Genomic DNA, 24,156 nt, shown 5'->3' on the forward strand with positions numbered 1-24,156 from the left:
TTTTGAGAACTGTTCATTCTCATCCCAGTGCATGCCTTTATTGCCCCTTTATGCCTGAAGAACCAGTTTTACTTGTTTCCAAATATGGTTTCATTTTGTACTTGCGTGTCTTCTTTCAAATGGCAACCATTTCCCTCACATGATCGTTATTTCGTGCTGGGACTTTCTTCTGGAGTTGTTGTTTGCTTCTTGTCCTTGGATCAATCTTTTTGGTTTTCTCGGGTTATGGAAACACTAATATTTCCAGGATATCGGTTAATTATTGCTGGCCTGTGGCATTTTAGCCTACCTGTTGAAGATTGTTGGTTAAGTTGGGGAAATGGATAGGCTCGGCCCAGCCCAGTTTTTTATTTTTCATCTTTTTTTTAAGACTTAATCTTTATTTGAATGGTTTAGAGTTAGGCCTGTAAGTCCTGTTCTAAAAAAATTTAAAAAAAAATTAAGCATTATAAATTAATTAAAATATTTTAAAATTAAAAAAAATTTCATAATCTTTTAAAAATTAAACAACATACATTTAAAAATCTAGTAAAAAATTTCAAATATTGGTTAAAAAAACAGTTCAATTTTTATAAATACACAAATATAGTAATTATAGAAAAAAATATTAGAAATTTTATAATGTACACTGATATTTATTAAATTATATTAATTCAATTTTATAATAAATTAAAATTAATAATAATATAATGCATGTAGGAACAAAGCTTCAAGCGAATAGATCCCTTTTGACTTCAAAATCGTGTTCCACCAAAGGAAAAAAATCAATAATAATACAACAGAGTTTAAAGGCTGCCTGAGCTTGAACTCGAGCTATTTTTTACAAGGCTTATTAGGGCTAGGCCATCAAGCCTGATTAATTTAAAAAAATTTAATTTTTAAATTTTAATTTTTATTTAAATAAAACCTTCAGGCCTGACCTTTATTCCCGACTCTATTATTAATCCTCTTATTAGTACCTTTTTGGCATCTTTTCTCCTGAAGGCGTGAATTTAGCCTTCACGCATGTGATGCATTGTCAACTCGCGGTTCTCATTTCTCTCAATAACATGATGTTTTTGTTAGTTGGTGACTTCATTGCAGATTTGAATTTTGGGGCTCTTTTTTTCTTTCGCATTGTTTAGTTCTAGTTTGTGCTGTTTCTGAATGATTTTGTGCATGCATTGACCCCAGAAAAAAAAAAAAACGGAGGCAAAGGGAGTAATTAAATACATCCAAAATTACAGAAAAAATTCTATTCTGACGAAATAGAACTAGAGCCATCAATTAGGGTCGAGCTCATAGGGCCGGCCCTTTTAGGCCTAAAAAAATTAAGAGTCAAGCTTCTATTTTAGCTTTAAAAAAATAAATCGGGTTTAAAGCCTGAAAATAAAAGGGTCGGCCCTTTTATAACCTTTTATTATTTTTAAAAAAATTATAATATAAAAAAATAAAAGATTAAATACATAACTGAAAGAAATGAACATATTAAATGCATTTATCCATCCCTCATTTATTTATTAAGATTTAGATGATAATATCAGCTAAGTTTAATTTTATTGATATTCACTTTGATGTTGCTATTTGATATTAGACCTAAATATTTTAGTTTTTTTTATTATTGTGGTGTAAATTAATTTAAATTTATTTTCTTAAACTTAATTTTATGAATAATAACATTTTTATGATCATAAATATATTTTTTATAATTTTTAATTAAAAAAATAATTTTTAAAAAATAGGGCTGAGGCCCCGAGGGCCGGCCCTTTAACCTTGGGGGCTAGAGTCAGGCCTTATAAAATAAAATTTTAACATACAATCGGGCTTATTAGAGTTAGTATGTTTAGACTCTGACCCTTCAAGGGCCGATCCTTTAAGGCCAGACTAACTCTAATTAATAACTCTAAATAGAACGGGACAACAAAAAAAACAGCGGTGTTGTCTTGTTTTTATATACAAGTGGATCTCACGAAGGAGGTATGCAATCGAGGTCGAAAAAAGAAAAAAGTGGAGATATAAAATGGTGGAGTTTGTTACTTTGTTATAATTTCTCTCTGATTCACTGGTAATATAATATTGATATCAATGTCAATATTAATATCGACATTAACAGTGTGTATGGGTTTTAGTTTTGGTTTTGATTTAACGCGAGGTCTCGTTTATTGTATGTTTTCAAGTTGATTAGAGGACGTTGCAGATCAAGCCTGCCAAGTTGGTTATATGGTTACCATTTTTATATAATGTAAAGAATTTAATATTCGCGAATTTCAAGCTACTTTTAGCCACTTGTCTATAACTTTCAATAAACATTAAGGGAGATGATGGGCAGATATTAGATGAAACGAACGATAATGGATGGTTTTAATATGCAATATTCATACCGTTACGCTTCTTTTTTATTTCCTTCTCCTGGCCAACAAGAAGTTTCAATGTCCATCATGCTCGAGAGATATAAACTCTCCAAATTAAAATTTAAAGATTTATTTGATTTTTATTAAAATAAAAATTATAAAAATGTTAATAAATTTATTTTAATACAAATTTTGACAATATATATTTAATTTGAATAGTTTAACTTAATATTAAAATATTTTAGAACTTTTATAAATTAATCATTCAGATATATCCTGTATGGTTTGAGTTTAAATTTTTTAACTCACAATTATTTTTTAAAAAATATTTTTTTGAAAGTTCCTGGAGATTATCTTTGATTTTAATATTTTATTCATTAAAATAAAAACTTATAAATCTTTTTAAAAAATAATGCTAAATTTAACCTGTATTTGAATAGTTATTTTTTTAAAAAAATTAACTATTCAAGTAAAACAGGGTAAAAGCAAGACGCGACAGAGTCAGAAAACAAGTGGCGGAAACAAAGCAGAAAAAAGAACATCGACGAGCCGGCATCCGATGATCGATGGGTGAAGGTCACTCAATGAACTGGAGCTCCAGCCATCCTCCGCTAGAAAACAACTATTCTTTCAATTTAAAAATATAAAATATTTTTAATTAAATTTAACTCTTTAATAAAATAATTATTTATTTTTTAATTAACTTTATCTTTTTATATTTATCTCTATTAAATATTTTATAATAAATATAAAATTATTCATTAATATGAGTACTTTTTTAAAAAAAGATAATAATTATATTTTAAAAAGTTTAAAATATTTTATATGTTTAAATATTTAACTTCTTAAAAAAAAATTTAACGGAGGGAGTATTTTTTATTCAAAGAACGGGAGTTACCAACACGAATGCGAATGTGAACGCGGGGTGCGTAAGCAGAACATAATCCAAGCAATTCACAAGTCGTAATCGGGTTCTGGTGACAGCTTCCAAAGTAAAACTCGAGCATAATACGGCCACATATGTATATATTCCCATCATAACAGCCCCTGTTCCTGAAAGTAATGTCAAGTCTTGTCTTCAATCAATGCAAGCCAGACCCGACAAAAAGCGAAAGCATTCGGGAAAGCCATAAAATGATTTTAGGCGGCACTCAGATGTGCCCGAGAGCAGAGGCATCCAGCCCCAAGCACAGGATATTTAAGTTATAACATAACTTTTCTTATATTGATCCACTGTATACTGATGACAAGTTTCAAAGTTATGGTTTATTTCTTTAAAAAAGAAAATAAAAAAATTGCGTGCAAATTGAATCATAGTAATTAACTACTATAAAATACTTTTAAAATATTTTAATTTACACTAACAGAACATTTGAATTTATCACATCTCTTCTAGTTCAATATATTAATCACTTTTTAAAAACATAATCTGACCTGTTTTATAAATTATTTTTTGATAGAATTATTTTATTTTAAATTATCCTTAAAAAATAAGAGAGAGAAAGATTAAAAAATAATATTATATGATTAACTTATTTTTTTAATTTAAAAGTTATGTTTAAAATTTTATTTATTTTTATTCTTTATATTTTTATTATATTGATATTGATGAGATTGATATAAATGATTTATAAATGAGATTGAAAGAATATATTTTAACAAAATAAAAGACAAATTAAAAAAAAAGGGGGGGGGGGACTTTCAACGTCAGGGTACCGGCACACGGCTTTTGCGGTGTTTCAATTTCCAACTGCCAGGCTTGTTGGAATGAAACTTTGAGTCATTAACTTCCATTAATTTATTTAGGGAACGGATGTTAGTGTGAAAATGAGATGGCAACATTTATACATTTATATAATTGATGATAATAATAATAATAACAAAAAGAAAAAAAACCTCAGGACTCGTGATGTCTTAATTAGTGACAGTGCAAATTGACAACCACCGCATGCGTCGCCATATCCCGTGGACCTTCCATCTATTCATGCACCTAAATAATTACCTATTCTTTATGTATTACAGTATTAAATAAATAACACTCGCGTTCCATGCTCAGTAACTGGACATTTACTAGCTACTTTATTAGTATTCTATTCGATATAGATTTTCCGACCTCCCATTATTTATTGCATGTGCCTATGGTAACATGATCATCACTTCCTTCCAAAATTCAGGACGTTTTATCTTTTCCTGAAGAAAAAAATTAATACCAAGTTGTGCATGTTATTTAATTTGGGCGCGTTATTTTTTTCACCGAAGCCAACTATGTTACTATTTAAAAGTACAAGAATATACCCGTTGCTTATACATCTTAGCGTTCATAAAGTCATCATAACATGACTGTGTCAAGTTCATTTATATATGAACATTTCTTGGCTTTGTGGCGAAGATAATGGCTCCTGTTTTATAAGTTTGTAAATCTCTCTGTGAAATATTAAAAACCGAACAATAGACACAAACGCAGAAGATCAATTAATGTAACGCCAAGCCAATGGGAAAAACGTACGGGATGACAAAATCTCCGAGGCCTTTTCCATTATATCAAGTGTTTAGCTCGTGTACAATATCACACCCGTTAATCTCCTTTGCTGTTTTCCCCTCCATATTGATGTATATAATTCAAGGACGATATACCATTCAAGCAATCAAAGACATTGCTGCCTGGTAAAATATGATACAGATATGGTGTTGAGCTGTTGAGTCATGGATGACTGCACTGATTACACAGGGAGAGAATAGATAATACTCGCCGAGAGTTTTGACTCGTCAGCTCTGAAATTTTTATTCTTAAGTACCTATCCCACTTAATCACCACATAATTAATAACCTATATGTTAATCTTCCACTTGATCATCAAATGGAATCGATCTGACCGAAAGAGGAGGCATACGTACTGGCTAAGAGGTTCATTTAGTCAACGGAGAGATGGGTAGCCAGCCAAAACAAATTAAAAAAAAAAAAAAAGGCAAAGAAAGGAGAACACGTAATCAGATCAATTCCATTCTCTCCCCGTTGTCCTCTGATGGAACCCATTTCTTCCTATTCTTTGTTCTGCATTTCCTCAAACTTCGTGATGGAATCTGTCTTTTACTTCTCTCTCACTTCTCTCTTGTTTTCTTCCATCTCTGCCTACACGTTCTCGGAATCTATCAATCCAAATTTCACTGCTTCATATCTTCAGTTCATTGACCGCTCTGGCACCTTCTTGACATCCCGCAATGGAACATTCGAGGCTGCTATATTCAATCCTGGCGATCAACAATCCAGATTCTACTTTTGTGTCTTCCATGTGGCATCCCACACCATCATCTGGTCGGCTAATCGTGAAGCTCCCATCTCAAATTCTGATACGATGAACCTAACTACGAAAGGGATCACTATTTTTGATCACGATGGAAGCCTCAAATGGTCAACCCCACCATTGAAATCAGCAGTATCAGCATTACAACTAACTGAAACGGGCAATCTCGTCTTACTCGATCATTCCAATGGTTCTCTCTGGGAAAGCTTCCAGCATCCAACAGACACAATTGTTATTGGACAGCGCTTACCTGTTCGAACATGGCTGTCAAGTGCGATATCAGGGTCTGACTTGTCAACTGGGGATTACAACTTAAGTATCACTCCGTCTGACGCAATACTTCAGTGGCATGGCCAGACATACTGGAGGTTGTCGATGGCCAAAAATGCCTTCAAGGATTCAAATTATATGGTCGAATACATGGCTATAAACAGAACAGCTCTCGATCTTTTTGGAAGTAATGGAACAGTGACTGTGTTTAGGGTGGTCTTGCCGATGGCTGATTTCCGAATTGCCAAGTTGGCCGTTAATGGCCAGTTTACCGTCCAAAGCTTTTCCGGAACTAACTGGGTCCAGGAATTTGTGGGGCCGGATGATGGTTGTGACACTCCCTTTATTTGTGGCAGATTGGGATTATGCACTCATGGCACTGCGTCCTCGGCACCTACTTGTTCTTGTCCCTCAAACTTCAATGCAGGCTCAAGTAATGTTCGTGGTTGTGTGCCTAGCAATGCTTCTTATTCCTTGCCATTTGCGTGCAAATCATCTGGTTATGATAGTACATCAAATTCTTCAGCTGTTTCATATTTGAAACTCGGGAATGGTATGGAGTACTTTAGCAATACCTACTCTAACACCGTGACATATGTAGAGAACTCAACTATTTGCCAAGATCTGTGTTCTTGGAATTGTTCGTGCTTGGGATTTTTCTATGAAAATACGACTGGATCCTGCTCTATGCTTGAAAATGAGCTGGGGTCTATTTTGTCAGGTAGTGGAGGTACAAGTAACTCGTCGGGCTACATAAAAGTTGTTGTTGAATCTGCTACTGATATTGACGATCCTACTTCTGAAGAAGAGGGGCTTCCTGTGGCTGTTCTGGTGCTAATACCTCTTACTGGATTCATTATTGCTTTGGCTCTCGGTTTCCTCTGGCTCAGAAGATATAGAATCTCCAAGGGAGAAGAGATAAAATTAGGCAAGTTCAAATCGCATTCTTCAGAGGACCTGGAGGCATTCCATATTCCAGGCTTACCTAAAAGGTTTGATTATGAAGAACTTGTGGAGGCTACTGATGGTTTTAAGACTCTGATCGGTTCAGGTGGGTTTGGTGCGGTGTTCAAGGGACAACTACCTGATAAGACCGTTGTGGCGGTAAAGAAAATAGTAAATTTGGGAAATCAGGGGAAAAAGGATTTCTGCACTGAGATTGCAATTATTGGAAATATTCATCACGTTAATTTGGTGAAACTGAAAGGCTTTTGTGCTGAAGGAAGACAACGTCTGTTGATTTATGAGTACATGAATCGTGGCTCCCTGGATCGCACGCTCTTTGGTGGCGGACCAGTCTTGGAATGGCAGGAGAGGGTTGATATAGCACTGGGAACAGCGCGAGGGCTGGCCTATCTACACGGCGGGTGTGAGCAAAAGATCATTCACTGTGATATCAAACCTGAGAACATTCTTTTGCACGATCACTTCCAGGCAAAGATATCGGATTTTGGACTCTCAAAACTCCTCAGCCCCGAACAGTCTGGTTTATTCACAACCATGAGAGGCACAAGAGGCTATCTAGCTCCGGAGTGGCTTACGAACTCGGCAATCACAGAGAAAACTGATGTTTATAGTTTTGGAATGGTATTGCTTGAACTAGTGAGTGGAAGAAAAAATTGTTCTGTGGGGTCACAAAGCCCAAGCAAGGACGAGAGCAGCAGCTGCCGTTCAGGGACGTCATCGGTGACAGGACTGGTTTATTTTCCACTATTTGCGTTGGAGATGCATGAGCAAGGCAGGTACCTTGAGTTGGCTGACCCAAGGCTGGAAGGGCGGGTTTCAAATGACGAGGTGGAGAAACTAGTGCGTATAGCCTTGTGCTGTGTTCACGAAGAACCGGCGCTGAGGCCAAACATGGCTGCTGTTGTTGGCATGCTGGAAGGCGGGACTCCAATGGCCCAGCCAAGGATTGAATCTTTGAATTTCTTGCGCTTTTATGGGCGTACTTTTACAGAGGCTTCCATGCTAGCTGAGGAAAAACCCGCGTATCAACAAGCACAGAAACATTCAGCTACCACTAGCGGTTCTCAAACTGCGTTTTCTTACGTTTCTTCACATGATATCTCAGGGCCTAGATAATGTCTGCATGTATAGTACATCATTGTAATTGTACAGGACCCTCTACCATGGTTCTTATATCTTGCCACAAGGAGAGGTTGTTTTGATTCATATCATTCTAGTGCATTCAATCTGTGATGCCGCTACTTTACCCTGGTTCTAATTACTTGAACAATGTGTTTCCGTGAGAGGTCACTTTTCTCACTACTTAGCTTAATGAACAAGCTCAATACTATTGGCCACTTCCCTCCAAACATTAATACAGTTACGCTAATAATAAACGGTATCATCATTAATTCTTAAATTACAATTCATGTCATAAACTTCACAAGCCCTTGTTTTTATTACCCAATTTCTTTCCTGTTTGTCACTGTTCATTTGTTTTAAAATTTACAATTTATGTGATAAAACATTCTAAATTTTAAAAAAGTCCAAGATAAAATACCGTTTTTATACCACCAATGTCTGCATTATGATTTTCTAATGATCAAAATTTTATCATTATGATTAAAGTTTTGAAATTTACTGTTAAAATTTTTATACCTCAAATTTGTATCTCAGTCATTAGAATTTTTTATTGGAAAAAAAAGAGACTTGATTGCAAACCATGAAGAATTAATTATTATATTTGAGTTTTTTTAAAAAAATAAAAATTCAGCACAAAAATAAGAAATTAATTTTAAAATAATTTAATTTTAAAATTATTAATTATCATAATTAGTTTCACAATAAATATCAAATAAAAATTAAATATATGGGTTTAATTTATTAATTTTGTTTAAACACTGCGTTGGTAAAGGCTCAGCACTGTTGGCCCATTGGGTGTTGGCCCAAAAGTGAATGGACGTTTCTCGTTTCCTCGACCGCGATAGATTCATTCATCATCCAATAAAATAGGGACACCTGTACGTCTTGTTGAATTTAGGTAGCGACAGCCAATTAGAATCGGGAACCCTCTTCGCTTGACGTCGAATTTCTCGTGCTCTCTCTCTCTCTCTCTGAGAATAAGAGTCAATAGCCAGCATTATTTCCAATCTCTTTATCAATCGCAGAAGCCCTGCTCTGGAGAACCCACCATGGCTTACGTCGAGCGAGGTATCTTCCTCTTTTTCTCCTCCCAATTTTGTTCTTTTCATGGCAGTAGGTGCGTATAGGTTAATTTGTTTATTAAGTTTTATTTCCTTTATTGCAATCTTTGGAGCCTTGATCTCAATGTCCGGTGTAATATACCCTTTTCTTTCTGTCAATTGCAATTTAGTTGATATTTTAGGATTGGGGAGTACGTTTAGAAAGAACTAATGCTTTTTTGGGTAATTAACCAATATGAAGAAGGCAGCTTTAATTCCTCTGGGTCGGTTTATAACTTAAGTTTTCTCCTGATATCAGGGTATTCTGATGCGACTAATTGTAATTGCCGTATAATAAAGATTTTATTTTTTATTATTTTGCTGATATCATTCCGATCGTTGAGCGGGTACTTGGAAAACGATATACGGCATACGTTTTGGTCTTTCATATATAAACACCCCCCGGCCAAAAAAAAAAAAATCTCATAATTATCACAATGAGCATTATGAAACACTACTGTGCTTGGATTTTGTTCCATGCGGTGCCCATTGTCCACCCTTGATTTAATGTATTTAACTGCAATCTGCGACGGGATTTATGCTATGTAAATTCTGATAAATATTCCTCACCTCTAACTGTCTTGCATTTGCAATCCAATAACTCTAAGTTGCTTATAGTTCTACTAAAGTTATGGCTTTCTTGTTTGATGACTTGATGTGATTTCTGAATCGGCAAATAAGTTACCTCTACATATACTTTCGTGCATGCATGCAAACAATGGAGCGTAGCAGATTGATAACCAGTATATATAAATTATGATCTTCAAAATCAAAGCCTATGAGTAGCTGTACTATTTTGTGAATGAAAAATTTGACACCTTCTTAGCATAGAGTTTTCTAGAGAAGTAAAGGAAGATCAAAGAGAATAATTATAGAAATTGTCGAATAAGATTTTTAGTTAACAATATTCCTAAAAGCGTGTTTGATAATAGAACACAATTGTGTTGTATAATTGATATAGCTGACTCCACCTAGTGAGATAAGACTTGTTGTCAACATAGAATTTTACACCAGTGCACCATTTAATTCTTGATGCTGCTTCTTTTCCCTCTGCAATCCTCTCTGTTTTCTGGTGAATGTTGCTGATCCAATTGTTAGTGATAACTTTGCATGTCTTCTCTTTTACTTATATGCTTCTATACCCTCCCCTTTTTGGGATGCATTGTCTGGTTACTTCTAAAGAAGATTTTGAAATTGCATTCTACATTATCATCTTACTTTTTATATGTTTGTTACTTCTCTTTTGCTTGATTGGAATTGAGCAATGCTGGTGTGGCTTAATTTTTGGAGTATATTGCTCAAATTTGATCTTAAAAAATTTTTAGCGTGCAAGATGAATCCAATTATTTGAAAGAAATTAACTGTAGGCATTTTCTGTTATGAGAGCCATGACGGACCTTACAGAGAACCCGATACAATTTTGTGCAGGTGTTGTTAAATCAAAGAGATCAATATGGCGTCTGAAAACAATCACAGATTTTTTCTGGGCTATTGTTAACTTCATTGGAGTCTTTTTTGCAACAATGTTTTCGGTACTATTTATATTTCTGTTTACTTTTTCTTTTTTTTTTTAAAGAATTTCTGAGAAATCTATATTGCCTATAATTGATGCGAGCTTATATTGCCATCTATCATTAGATGGAAAAGTCGGATGCCTACAGAAAAGGTTCCGCTTCTGGTAAAAAATGGGATGGTGGTGGCCCTGGAGGTCCTGGGGGACCATATGGTGGTGGTCCACGGGGTCCTCCTCGTCGTGGTCTTGACAATGTTCGTGGACTAGACAGTGTTAGTGGGGCTGACCATAGTAAGTACATATTTTCTTCATTTCTTTTCTTTCCTGGACATTTGGGGGGTATCTTCTGCAGCTCAACTATTATTATGAGTCTGTGCTAATGAATTTATTTGGGCTTCTCCGAATTGAAATTTCAGGTTCTCTGCCCGCCTGTGGCTCTTGCTGTGGTTGAGCAAGATAGGTTGTTCAAATGGACTTCACAGTTCTCTTGCCTAAATTGCCTCTATAAGTATCAGGAGTTGAACTCTTTCAACATGCCAATGACGTGCCACTGTGGAGTTTATGTATGCATTTTCTACCAAAAACACAAACAGTTTGTGCATATCCTGAAATTTAACCAGCAAAGCGTATACTTTATAATTGCATCCGAGCGAATAAGACTGAAAAATACGCGTTCTTGTTAATGTTTTTGGTCATGTTTTGTTGGGTTGTGTTTTCTCAAAGATTTGGTTAATTGGGAGTTGGGTTGTCAGGAGACCCTTGCTCTTTACTTGATTGGCTTTTCAAATTCACCCCGTCGCCTAAGTTCACTAGGAAATAGAATTGTTGACGTCTTTTCACTTTTCAGTAATTTATGTCCGGCAGATTAGCAAGTTGATTATTAGTAATTAAATGATCGATCCGAATAATATAGTGACCAACATTTTTATGAGAGGGGATTGATGACGGCCTTTATTACAGGAGCCAGCGATGGTACTGTCCAATCTTGACTCTTTTGAGAGCATGTCCTCTTTTTTTGTAAAAAAAAAAAAAATTGCCAAAGAACAGACAAAAAAGTGGGGAAAGATTAATCAATCAGTACCTTTATGTTATAGCTATCTTCATGTAAGTCCTCTTTTTGGGCCAAACTCAGACGAGTCCTTATACTCTAAAAATTTTACGAAGAACTATTTATAATTTTGATCGTCAGCAAATTGAGTTCCCAGGGTTACCGTCTAGAAAATTGTTCTTAGGCCACATCGGAAGGAGGATTCAAGCGGGTAGATTAATGATCACGGAGCAGGAAAAAGGGAACAAGATTGGGCGATCTGGAACTAAATGATGCATCATGCATGGCGTCTTTCTCATCTGGATGTGAAGATCCCAAATGAGAGAAGGATGATCCTATACTATCATCAGGGCGTCCACATCACACATATCCGAACCCTGCCTCCTATTATAGGAACCCAATCCCTCCTGTTCAGTCGCATCCGTACATGTAGCGCGACCCTTCTTCATGCAGATTCAGGTCCAAAGTCCATTTGCTTTGTCAAAATCCTATTCTGATACGATGACCGCTACCTTTGCGATGAGCAATAGACAAAAGTATTAGTCTTATGTTGTTTGTATCTATTAAGCATAAGATTACATGAAATTTTGCAGCTATTATTTAAGGAGATATTCCTGTTTACTAATGAAGTGTCAGTTACAATAATCACCATACAGTCAGACAAACGAATTGAAAAACGAGAATCTAGTGACATATTTTCACTATGGCTCAAAGATAAAACTTGTATACACTTTCCTGCGAGGCTTCGAATAACAAACCCGTGATGAAGGTGATCAGAGATGCATGGGATCTTCACCTACCATCACTTTCTATGTGCATTATTACCCCATAAGCGTATTATCCATTTCCTGCTCTTTGAAGGAATGGTTTGACCTCAACCTCAAGAACAAGTTGGGGAATCTCGTTTGTAATGAATGGAGCCTTTTCTGGGGTGTCTTTATTTGGCACTTATGGAAATGGAGAAACACTCACTTTTTCGATTCCAATTTCCAGAAGCCAAATAACACTTTTTCCATCCTTTCTTCTACATGGAAACTCTTCACTATCCAGGACGATATTGACTCGGATTCCTTGTCATGTTCATCTTGGCAATCTCCACCTGTTGGTTGGGTTAAATTAAATGTCGACGCTGCGGTCTCCCAAACTGATTTGAATGCGGGATGTGGTGGGGTCCTTCGTGATCACACTGGAGCATGGATAGCTGGTTTCACATCCCATCTAGGCCACTGCAATCCACTAGAAGCCGAAGCTTGGGCGTGCTATAAGGGTCTTCAACTTACTTGTGACATGGGCCTGAAGAAAATCATCCTGGAATCCGACTCGACAATTATTGTAGATGCTCTTCGTTCACAACCTGATTCACATTCTGGTTATAGCCTTATGATTTTGGAGATCGTGAAGTTACTTAACTATTACTGGGATATCCAAATCCAGCATATTCCACGTGTTTAAAATGCTGTTGCTGATAGATTAGCTAAAGAGGCTTTCTCTGTTTCTTCCTTCTTAGATTGTGCCCCGACTTATATTAGAGCCTTGATTCAAAATGACTGTATGGGATTTGAATCACCCCTCTCCGTTTTAGTTATTAATGCATTGGGCTCTGCCCTCCTTTCTACCAAAAAAAAAAAAAATTCACCAACTCTTTCTCCCTCCCCAGAATTTTCCTTCTCCCGATCTACATCCTTCTATTCTTTGGACAAATCTTGTCTTTCTCCCCAAGCATATTAAAGGCGGTGAAGAAGGAAAAATCCAGAAGACTAATATTTTAATAATATAAGGCGGTGAAACAAAATCTGGATGCCATTTCACCGTCATTCCTCATCTCTAAATAAGTAAGCGTTCGTCATTTGTGTGTGTGAAGAGAAGAAGAAGCCGAAGTAAAAAAGCGAGTCATTCAGTGTTGCGCATGCTTGGTGACAGAAAAGTGAGTGTGTGAAGTGTGCGTGTGCGTGTGCGTGTAGTAAGAGTGTGTAGAAGAAAAGTGAGGTAAATAATGAGAGTGAGTGTAGGGTTGAAAAGTCAAAGCGAGTGTATGTAAATTATTGTTTGAAGCAATAACAAAAAGTTTCTCTCATTTAAGTCTCTTCGTCCTTGTCCAAGCCTACACCAATAATTTGGTAGTTCTCCCCCTAAAATTCCAACAAAGCGTTGTCACAGTGCATCGTTGCTAGTCTGTCAACATAGTAGGTATTGTACAAATGAAGATATTTTACCCTTAGAAGCTTAAGCCCAAAAAAAGAAGGGGAACAAGTCGCTTTTTGCGCCAATCACATTTGCCATACAGGGATGCAGAATATTATGATCCCAAAACAGAGGGAGACACATATAGTGATCATAGCATCGGCATATGCCCTCCAAGGATGCATGCTTTCTCTCATAGCGTTGAACTCAGAAGCGAAGGCAGGCACAGTGCTTAGACAACCCAACAGCCCAAACTGAATGCCTGCTACAATAGTATCACATTTCCAGGCTTTCACTGCATCACAATACAAGCTCCATCACGTCAGAAAGAGACTAACGTAGGAATATGACTCCAAACAGTTAAGATGGTATATTCTCCATGATAGGAAATTCAAATTACACGTAGTAAGACAAGAAGATGGAACTAACTGATTTCTTTCCTGTAGCAAGTGCAGACATTACGCAAGCTGCAGAAACATTGGCAATCAGAGTCCCAAATGGAATCCATTTCAGCATCCTTGCCCTTCCTATGCCCCTCTCGTTGAGTCGAGCCAAGAACCGTCTAATCCACACGCCTAGAGGACCAACCAGGCAAACAAGCCATAATTCAGCCATTCACTGTTCATTCTTGAACTCAGACCTTATCAGTGTACCACTAACACCCCATGAAAAACCTAACATTATTAAGAACACCGCCATCACTGCCAATTGTCCCTTGCAACTGCCCCTCTTTTTGCTTATCTCAGACTCAGAGTTACAAGAACCAGTTCCCGATCTCATTTTTAGTCTGCTGATAGACCACCTGAAACCCTTGGCTGTCTCAATTCCAAATATGATAGAAAAACCGACAAGAAACAAGCCTGCAAAATCCACCGTTTTTATTATTTCAGCTATAAACTTAGCCATGCTTGGGTAACTGAGGATAAGATGGTTATACTGCTAAAATACACTGATTTAAATTTAATGCATCTTATTAGTCATTACCTATTACAAAACCAAGCACAGAGAAGAGCCAATGTCCAGCAGCACTAAGTTCGAGCATCTTCTGGTTCCAACCACTAAATGTTGTGAGGCTCCCTAAGTAACCTGTTGTTATTGCAACGGCAAGATGCTCTGACACACGAAATATGTCCCCTTTGAATACTATGCCAAACCATCCCATAAAAAAAGAACCAACCTGAATGAAATATTGAGTTTGTATCAGCATAAAATTCGGGAAACGAAAACCTGGGCAAGTTTTTAGCTTTTTTTCCTATTTCTCTTTTGTGAACATAGCAATTCAGTCGCATACAAAGCTTGCGAATATCAGGACATGACGGGAAGATAGAGGAAAGGGGATGTTAGGGAGAGACCATATTGGAAGGCAGATCCAGGTAAAGAACAGTACGGTCACTTGTCACACCTGCTCCATCAGGGCCAAACAATTTTTGCAGTAAGTATCTTGTGAGAACCTGCATTTATTTTTTATTTTTTTGAATTGCTTATTAATATCTTCCTAAATTTTATATGCCAGAATGAAACTGACAGTAAAAAAGAGGATCAAGATGGAAAATGATGGTCTATGAAGCGAAAATTCCAAAATCCTCATCGCAGATGAAGTTTGCCATAGACTCTCAATCAAAACAGAAGAAAACATTAATTACAGCAGAAGCGCACAAGAGCCAACACCAACACCATCAAATTAGAGGTTAGCAAATTACCCCAAGAATTCCAAAAGCAGCTAAATGAATCATGCATGAAACATAGTCCAGTATCTTCGGCAACCTCTGATCCTGTTCCTGCACGTAGAGACAACAAACTCCGAATAATCTATGAAAATACAAACAAGAAGCTCGACTTAATAATTGGTAAATTGGGCTCACTTTTATGTTTTCAGGACACCCTTTTCCATTACTATAACGAGGGGTCACTAGTTGTGCTGATGGCTTCACAATGGAGATAGAACTCAATGCCACAGGACATGCCTGCAATTTTTGATCTCCAATTGAAGAGCTCGATCCCCAATGTCTCCTGCCTTCGAAACAGTCTCGCTCTCATCATCGTCATCATCATCCATGTGATTGTTTATACGACTTAATGGAGCCAATGAATTCATTCTCTCCATGAATCCCCTGAAACCTGAGGATTAATTTCCTCTTGAATCAACTGCAAAGGCATTAAAGAATATCAAGAAAAATCTCCCCTTTCTCCCTTTTAAATGGAAGTATGAATCCACGAGGAATATACTCGTTAAGGTATATAAAACACCAAAAAGAAGTGGAATGCAATTCAAGATGTCTGACAAAAAGAAGCCGCTCCCAACACCAAAGAGAATTCAACAGCACATATATAAAAATGGGTTAATAAGTTGAATTTAAAATTGTAACTTACACATAAGCTGTATTTTCATGCTTCTAATTCTTTAAAACATGCATTATCTATATGGAAACAACAAAAAAGTGATGAATTTGATATACTGGATCAGAGATTTTGACACTGAATGAATACTGCTCTCTAGACGTATTTAAGAGAACCACCATAGTCCAAGCAAAGGAAATACAAAAGTAAGCTGGGGTTTTCAAACTAAAAAGAAATGTTAAACTGTTAGACATGACAACTATTTTATCAAATATCAGGGCCAGCTTTGAAATGAAAGCAATTTAAAGATTCACATGTCACCATGAACCGTCTCTTTTTCTTTTTCTTCTTTGCATGACTTCTACTTTGATCCACAGAGAGCGAATAGTGAAAGGAAGCTTTGAGATCATTGCAACACATGCACAGGGTATGGGGTTTCCAGTGGCATTCTGCAATATGATTGCGAAAAAAAGAACTCATAAACTGAAGCATTACTGAATAAACAGAAAGTCTTGAAAATAGCGAAGAAAAACACCACCATCATATCACAGGTCTCATGCCAGGACACCGGATCACCGAAACAGATCGAAGGTGTATGGTAATTTATCGGCATTAATTATCCTTTATGAATTATTCCTTCATTCCCTCTGTGAAATCTAGTATTTCTTCCAAGCATATTATTATGAATAATACATACAATAACATTGTTGTGTGACAGTCGCTGATCGTAGGAAATAAAATCAAAGGAAAAAAAATGTATAAGATGCAAAAGACAGACATTAAAAATACACTTGTTTTATATCTACCAGGCTGTCACTTACAATGGATGGGAAACAGAGATAAGGGTGATGCTTTTTAATAAAAAATCAAGCATTCTAATCGCATTTTATGTCCAATCAATAAATCATCCAAAGCAATTGCAGTGAAACAACCTGTGCAAGCACCCCCCCTCAGGGAAAAAAAAAAGAGAAATGCAAGGAGGAATAATATAATACTCCCACTGTGTAAAATTATAAAACACTTTTTTAAGAAGTTTTTTCATTTTAAAATATAAGACATTTCGAGTAGATTAAGGTTTTATTAAATGTATCAATTCCAATATTATCCTTTATCTCTCTATCATTAATTTCTGTCCATTTTCTTTTTAGTATATTAAATAATGAATATTTTTAAAATTTATATTTTTATTTTAAAAATATAAAATTATTAAGTGTATTTAATGAGATTTATTAATATTTAAAATTTTATCTAAAAGTATTTTATAATTTGAGATGAAGAAAGTATATGACAACCTTGATTGAAGGCTACATATGGATATCATATCATTGGGTACCTATATTGGAGAGATCGTGTTAAAGCAAACAATAATATTTAAAAAAAATCATCTCACCTTATTTATAAGTCATTTATAATATATTTTACTTAACAAAAATTTTAAAAGTTATTAACTTTTTTTTTAAAAGTTAACAAGCTTTTAGCTTTATACCTATTAAGTATGTACTTTAATAATTATCAAGCCAGTTAAGAAGGGAACAGTTCGACTACTGTTTACTGGTATTCACTAAAGCATAATTTAGCCTTTTGGAATGAACATTTTTAAGTAGCCCTTTACTAAAAGTCTCACCAAAATAAATTAACAAAAAAATACCTAGAAATACGGCCTTTACTACTGATCTTTATTGTAAGGCATTTATAATTACCTTAAGAATTAAAAAAATATGGTTAAGTTATTTATTTTATCTAAAAATATAATAAATGTCTAATTTTACTCATATTTAGATTAAAAAATTTCATATTTGCATTTCATTTTATTTTATAGTTAATGACTTCAAATAAAAATAATATAAAAAATTTAATTAATATCTCATTAAATATCTTATAATAAAAATCATATTTTCACTTTTTTATTGAAAAAACTACCTTGTATAACGAGAATGAGTATAAAAGCAGCTAGAGAATGATAGGAAGAAGCTTGTAGATGCAACACAGAGCACCGTGCATCGACGACTTCACAGTTACGCGGTCATGCCATCCTAAGTAATGGATCACATGCTGGGCCCTACTGCCACCTGGCTGGATTCTTATTTTAATTAAGAAACAACCTCTTTAATCCTAGGTCTGATTCTAAAGTTAGTAATTCGAACCGAATCGAAACATTTAAGAAAACAAAAAAAATTAAAATCAGGTTTGATTTTATAGAATTTTTTAAATGGATATAATATTTTAAATCTAATTCAAATGAACCCAATCATTAGAATCATTAGTTTTATGTGCATATATACTTGGTAATTTTGACAAAACCTAATAGGTAAGCTCGAATTTAGTAAAAAAATATTAAGATTAAATTTGATTATATCAAATTTTTTTAAAATATAAGATATTTTAAATTCGATTTAAATTAAATTTAATTTAAATAAATTTGACCTATTTAAATTATCATGCTTTATCAAATTCTCCATGCTTCACGAGGGTCCACTTCTTTTTCCAAACTAAAAATTCTGCATACGCGCCTAAATAAATCTTTTCCTTCTTACTGCACCTGAATGGGTTTTTTTAAATTATTAATATCGTTGAATTAAAATTGACTGATATAACAAAAATTGGACAACTACTTAAAAGAATTTTTTTAACGTGTTTCTATCGAAATTGTAATTTTTGAAGCACAAATCCAACTCGAGTAAAAAGGCCTTGAATATTAATTTGATAAAAATTATAATTATTCCAGAAAGAATGCCAAGTCAATACCACTAACTACATATTCCACACATGTCGCCCCAAAAGTGACCAAAGTAAAAAGAAAAAGAAAATAGTTACTAAAATTGAGAGGAGTGAAGATCACGGAAGAAGCCCAATTTATTCGTTTACAAATATTGGAGAGGGCCCCTCTCAATTCTCAATCGGCAGCATCGATCATCAACCGCCACTGAGCACAACTCTACCAGTGATTGACTGCTTAAACTCCTTTATATTTTCCGTGTTTAAAATAGCTGTATTTAACCGTTCTAGCATATTTCCTTTGGTCTTTTTTTTTTCTTTTTTTAAATAACAAGTTCTAGCATATCTCTCATTGTACTAGGGATTAAGACCAGTGTGGATATCATTTCAGTAAAAGATGTCGAGGTATCCACGACTGTTCGAAAACAAGTTGTTCTAAAGACAGGTTTAATCTTTGATATCTCTGCCGACAAAAAAAGAAAACTGAACCTTCTATTCAAATCAAAAGGAGGTTACAACCAAAAGATAAACCGCCTCTCGCCATTTTCCCTCTCGGACATAGTGTGAGGAAATTGATGGGAAAAACGAACGCCAGCGTCCCTAATAGCCTCCTCATGTTACATAAAGAATCAATTGAAAATACTTGGGAGATCACAGAATAAGTTCAAAACTCGTTCAATAAGTTTCTCCTTTCCTTTCTTCTGGAAAAGAGGTTTGAAGAAGGATAAAGGATTAGGGTGGGGGAGTGGATGGCGACTCCATTGCCCCAAAACGGATAATGCCCCAACTGTACTTACTCATGGCCCCACCCCTTCCTTCCCTTCTAAGCTTACACATCAGCACCTCTCCTTCCTCGTGGACGAATCCCCCCTTCCTTCTCCCTCGCTTCTCTCCCCCTTCCTATCATCCGTCGAACCTTCTACATTCTTCTCGAACCTTCTCTCCTGTCGCTCCCCCATGTCTCGCACCCCTAGATCCACCGGTACCGTCAGGTGGTTCAATGCCTACAAGGGTTTCGGATTCATCGCCCCTGATGACGGCGGCGATGATCTCTTTGTCCATCACACTTCCATCCGATCCCATGGTTATCGCACCCTGGCCGAGGGTCAGCCCGTCGAGTTTCTCCTCGACTACGCCCAAGATGGACGAACCAAAGCTGTTGACGTCATTGCTCTCCTGAGATCCCGTCGTCCTGGTGGCGGTGGAAGAGGGTTTTATGGCGGCAGAGGCAGAGGGGATGGATATGGCGGGCGCTATATTGGCGTGAATACTCGCAGCCGTCCTTATCGGTATGGTCGCTGTGGCGGGATGGGGCGGAGGGGTGGAGGCTACGCTGGTGGCAATTACAGCGAGGGCCTCGAGTGTTACAATTGTGGCCGCGTGGGTCATTTGGCGAGAGACTGTTATCAGGGTGCTGGTGGTGGTGACACTCGCAGACGCGGTGGTGGTACTAGTGGCGGCGGCGGAGGCAGGGTGTGCTTTCATTGCGGTGAGGAAGGGCATTTTGCGAGGGAATGTCCCAATATTGAGAAATGAGAATGTTAGGTACCTTCCCTTGCTGTATTATGAGTATATTTAGTAGGTATCAAGTTCCGATGATTGTCGTATTTGCATTTTATTGGTGAAGCTCGGTGCAGAAGAAGATGGGCCAGGACTATTTTTTCTCGGCAGCCGTTTCTAGCTGTTGGCATGATGCTGAATCTTGTTTTACAGGATTTGGTAATTGTTAATCACTTTATTAATCACAGCTTTTGCTGACTAATTGTTGGTGTTCTCCTCTTTTGATGGTCGTACAACTTGTGAATGTGACGTAATGGAAGGCTTAATTTTTTTTCTTTTTGGGGACCTGAGTGGAAGGCTTAATTGAACGACTATTAGTCTATTACAGTGAATTCTTACCTTTCCCGCTGTCTTCAGAATCCTCCATGCCGCTGCTCACCGCCTTTGTTATTAAATTCTCCGCTATGGCTACATGCTACCAGCACCGTGTTCTTTTTGTGGAGGGGACTGTGCTGGGTGGCCTTTGGCATTTGGAATTTTGAATGTTGGTGCTCTCAGGAGAAGATGTGGGAGGCCATTTTTAGACTGCACAGTTCTCTACTTTCATACGTGGATATACTATGCTGTCGTTTGTGGTTTACCGGTCTCACCTTGAAACTTATCATATGTTATTGACGATGCTCTCCTTTTTGTACGAGTTTATTAATCTCATTAATTAGTTTAAGTAGTTTCTTTTTTGATAGTCAGCATTTGAACATCTCCATATTTATAATTTCTATTTATAATTTATTCTATTTGTACAGTCAAGGTCGATGAGTTTTTTTTCCCCCTCCTTTTTCCTGAAGATAATTGAGATTTCCCGATTCATGCGGCCATCAGATCTCATAAATCTTATCCTATATCAGGTAGACAGTTGGCATGTGCAAGGTGGTCCTCTCGTTGCAAGATATGAGATTTTTAATCTATTCGGCTCTTATTTTATGTGTGGATAGAATGTATTGTCATTTTTGTTCTTGGAAGCAATAGATGTTCTGGATGTTCTTTTCTGATTAGCTTTTCTCTGACTTCGTATCAAGCGTTGAGCTGTTGATTTGTTTAATGTACACGTTTACTAATAGACTTGTATATTCTCATAGATGATCGTGTATTTATCATAATTCATGCATCATGATAATTTGACAGTTTCATTCACCATGATAACTCGACATTTTGCACCCATGAAATATGTGATGTGATATGAAGTATAGCATAAGTTAAAAAGTATCTTTGCCGAATGCCTTTTTAACATTGTGATCATTTATTAGTCCCATCCCAAATATAAAAAGTTAAAGAATAAATTGTTTCTGAAATTTTTTTGAAGGCGCAATTGGTATTTTAAAATATTAAAGGTGTAATATTATCTTAATGTTTTTAAAAAAGATACAATTTTGCCCTACATTGATAGACCCTAATGTTTGACCATCAGTTAACCAACTCTGCATATGTGGTATGCTTACTTGGCTTTCATCTTTTTTTTTTTTTTTGCTGGATCAAAATGTTTGCTTACTTGAAATTGTCTCATCTTCTCTATCTTTCTCTTACCTTCTCTCTCTTTTTTTCACTCGAAATTGGTTCTCATGTTCAAAGCAAAATACTAGTGAATGGAAATTCTTCATCTTCCTTCTTTCTCTTTCTCTTGCTTGAAAACCATTCACCGAAATACAAGCTCCAATTATTACAAGAAAAATACTAGCAAAGTCAATGCAAGTTGGGGTTGGGGTTCGATTTTTAAAGCTTGATTTGGGGTTCAATTTTGAAAGCTTGATTTGGGAAACTTCAAGGATGAAGACAAAGAAGGAGTGGAAGGGCTGAGAATTGAAGAGAGTGGTGGAGAGTGAGGACTCAATAATTGAGAAGATGTGGGTAAGGTGCTCAAACATGGCTATTCGATGGATGATTTGCCTGACTTGACTGGGTTATTCTCTGGGTTTCTCAAAATCACTTGAGACTCCAAGAGCTCTGATTAACTTGGAATTGCTTTGGGATCCTCCACATGCTTGCGTTTTAAATGTATCACTCTTTAGCTCCTCATCAAATTGGACTTATTTTTTAAATTTCTTTTTCAGATCTATCATTCTAGGTTTCTTTTTCAAGTTTCACTCAAGTTTATGTAGTTATTGATGATGTTGTCTACTTTATGGTTTCTAGCTTTGTGAGTGAATTAATGAGGATTGGGTTTTGGATTTGTGAATTGAATGCCTTCTTGAGCATGATGAGAATCGAGCAAGGTTGTTCTTTTGGTGCTTGATTTCAAGTTTTGGTTTTTGTAGAAATTTAGGTTGTTTTTTCAAACCCCACCCAAATGTTCTTTTGTTTTAGCCTAGTCTTTCAAACCCCAACCAAATCTAGGTTATTCTTCTTATCTTTAGAAATTCTCAAGGAAGACAATGAAGGAAGGAAGGAGAAAATGAACTGACGTGACCAAGATGTTGAAAAAAAAAAATTCAACTTTTAAAGGTGGACTCTCATATGACTTGTCAGCAAGGCACTGACCTGTCAAAATGTCAAAATAAATTGTCAACATAGTCAAATTGTTAGCCCATGCAAAATTGTATCATTTTGAAAAATGTTAATGTGACATTATGTTTTTAAATACTTTAGGATACTAATTGTACTTTTGAAAAAACTTTGAGAGTAATATTAAACTTCAACCCTAAAAAAATTGTGATCAATCTGGAATACACGTGGGTTTAAGTTTGATATGAGCTCCACCAATAAAGGATAAGTGATAGTGATCATGAAATGTCTTTTTCATTATTACTATATTTGTATTTTATTTATCTATGCACTCTTGATCATGGTTTTCTTTTCACCACACATGGCATGTCAATGTTAGGATCGATCAATCGCCATCAAAATAGTGAGTGTTGATGGATGTCATTTAACCATCGCTTTTATGGCTTATATTATTGGTCCTTTTTTTTTTAAGAATTGATGAGGCAATGAGGCCTCCTGAGATCTAATCAGCATCCTAAATAAACATTCTTCGAGTTTACTATTTCTCAATCTTGATTTTGGATCTAATGAAGTATGAAATTATTTTGATTCTCTTATGAAAGGACTACCATTATTCTAGTCTAGGTTGTAAGGATGCAGAGTTTGCTTAACTTGAGAGCTCTAGATACAAATAATTTCTTGTTGCTTTTGACCAATCATGGTGCTTGGTTGTATATTTATTCTCTAGTAAGTCTCACCAATGTGGCCGATGGTTGTATATTTATTCTCTAGTCAGTCTCACCAATGTGGCCGAATAACGGCCATGCAGATTGTCAAGTGTCATTTGCTAAGTTGTGTCTCCCTTTCAAGAAGCGAAAGAACTTGGCCAAAATTAAAGAAACAAATAAATAGAAAGTGTGTGCAGTCAGTACAAATACAATGTCCAGGAATGACTTGAATAATTATGGCTGCAATTTTACCCCTACAAAAAAAAAAAACCTGAACCTTGTTGATTCAGTAGATCTCTAGTTGATTAAGATTGCTGCTTCGTCTAAAAGAAGTTTAGGTGTGGCCTAACATGAGACAAATATTTGTAAATTACAAGTTTATATACAAAATATTTAAATATCCCAAGAAGAAAACGAGAAATCGCTTAGCTGATGGTGCCGTTGGGTCTAAAAAGAAAGAGTGGCCGATAGAGATCTGTGAGGTTTTACATTCCGGTATTTCACATGGCCCAAAAGTACGTGTTTTGACTTTTGAGTATTTCTATAGGCCCGATACATACAAGCGAAGAA

General features: G+C 35.9%; 3 protein-coding genes and 1 pseudogene across 7 annotated transcripts; 3 read left to right on the plus strand and 1 right to left on the minus strand.

The window, feature by feature from the left end:
• The first annotated feature begins 5,317 nt into the window (after positions 1–5,317).
• Positions 5,318–8,128, plus strand: LOC129302123 (G-type lectin S-receptor-like serine/threonine-protein kinase At5g35370). Its single transcript, XM_054940800.1, has one exon. It carries the CDS (start codon positions 5,353–5,355, stop codon positions 7,981–7,983), a length of 2,631 nt encoding a protein of 876 aa, XP_054796775.1. The 5' UTR covers positions 5,318–5,352; the 3' UTR covers positions 7,984–8,128.
• A 776-nt stretch (positions 8,129–8,904) lies between these two features.
• On the plus strand, positions 8,905–11,371 carry LOC129303970 (uncharacterized). The gene is made up of 4 exons (XM_054943573.1): positions 8,905–9,057; positions 10,518–10,621; positions 10,728–10,893; positions 11,019–11,371. The coding sequence occupies exons 1-4, from the start codon at positions 9,039–9,041 to the stop codon at positions 11,051–11,053; spliced, it is 324 nt and encodes a 107-aa protein (XP_054799548.1). The 5' UTR covers positions 8,905–9,038; the 3' UTR covers positions 11,054–11,371.
• A 2,175-nt stretch (positions 11,372–13,546) lies between these two features.
• Positions 13,547–15,988, minus strand: LOC129301870 (uncharacterized; annotated as a pseudogene).
• Positions 15,989–19,330: 3,342 nt separating this feature from the next.
• On the plus strand, positions 19,331–21,435 carry LOC129301643 (glycine-rich protein 2-like). Of its 5 annotated transcripts, none has more exons than XM_054940217.1 (2): positions 19,331–20,428; positions 21,289–21,435. In XM_054940217.1, the coding sequence occupies exon 1, from the start codon at positions 19,841–19,843 to the stop codon at positions 20,417–20,419; it is 579 nt and encodes a 192-aa protein (XP_054796192.1). In that variant the 5' UTR covers positions 19,331–19,840; the 3' UTR covers positions 20,420–20,428; positions 21,289–21,435. The 5 variants fall into 5 exon arrangements, 3 of the variants coding, with proteins under 3 accessions (XP_054796192.1, XP_054796191.1, XP_054796193.1); XM_054940216.1 differs by lacking the exon at positions 21,289–21,435 and adding an exon at positions 20,511–21,211; XM_054940218.1 differs by lacking the exon at positions 21,289–21,435 and adding an exon at positions 20,801–21,211.
• Positions 21,436–24,156: the final 2,721 nt, after the last annotated feature.

This window comes from Prosopis cineraria, unplaced genomic scaffold (assembly GCF_029017545.1).
Source record: "Prosopis cineraria cultivar Desert tree isolate PC_DT_omini unplaced genomic scaffold, ASM2901754v1 PC2, whole genome shotgun sequence".
In the NCBI taxonomy this organism is placed as follows: domain Eukaryota; kingdom Viridiplantae; phylum Streptophyta; class Magnoliopsida; order Fabales; family Fabaceae; genus Prosopis; species Prosopis cineraria.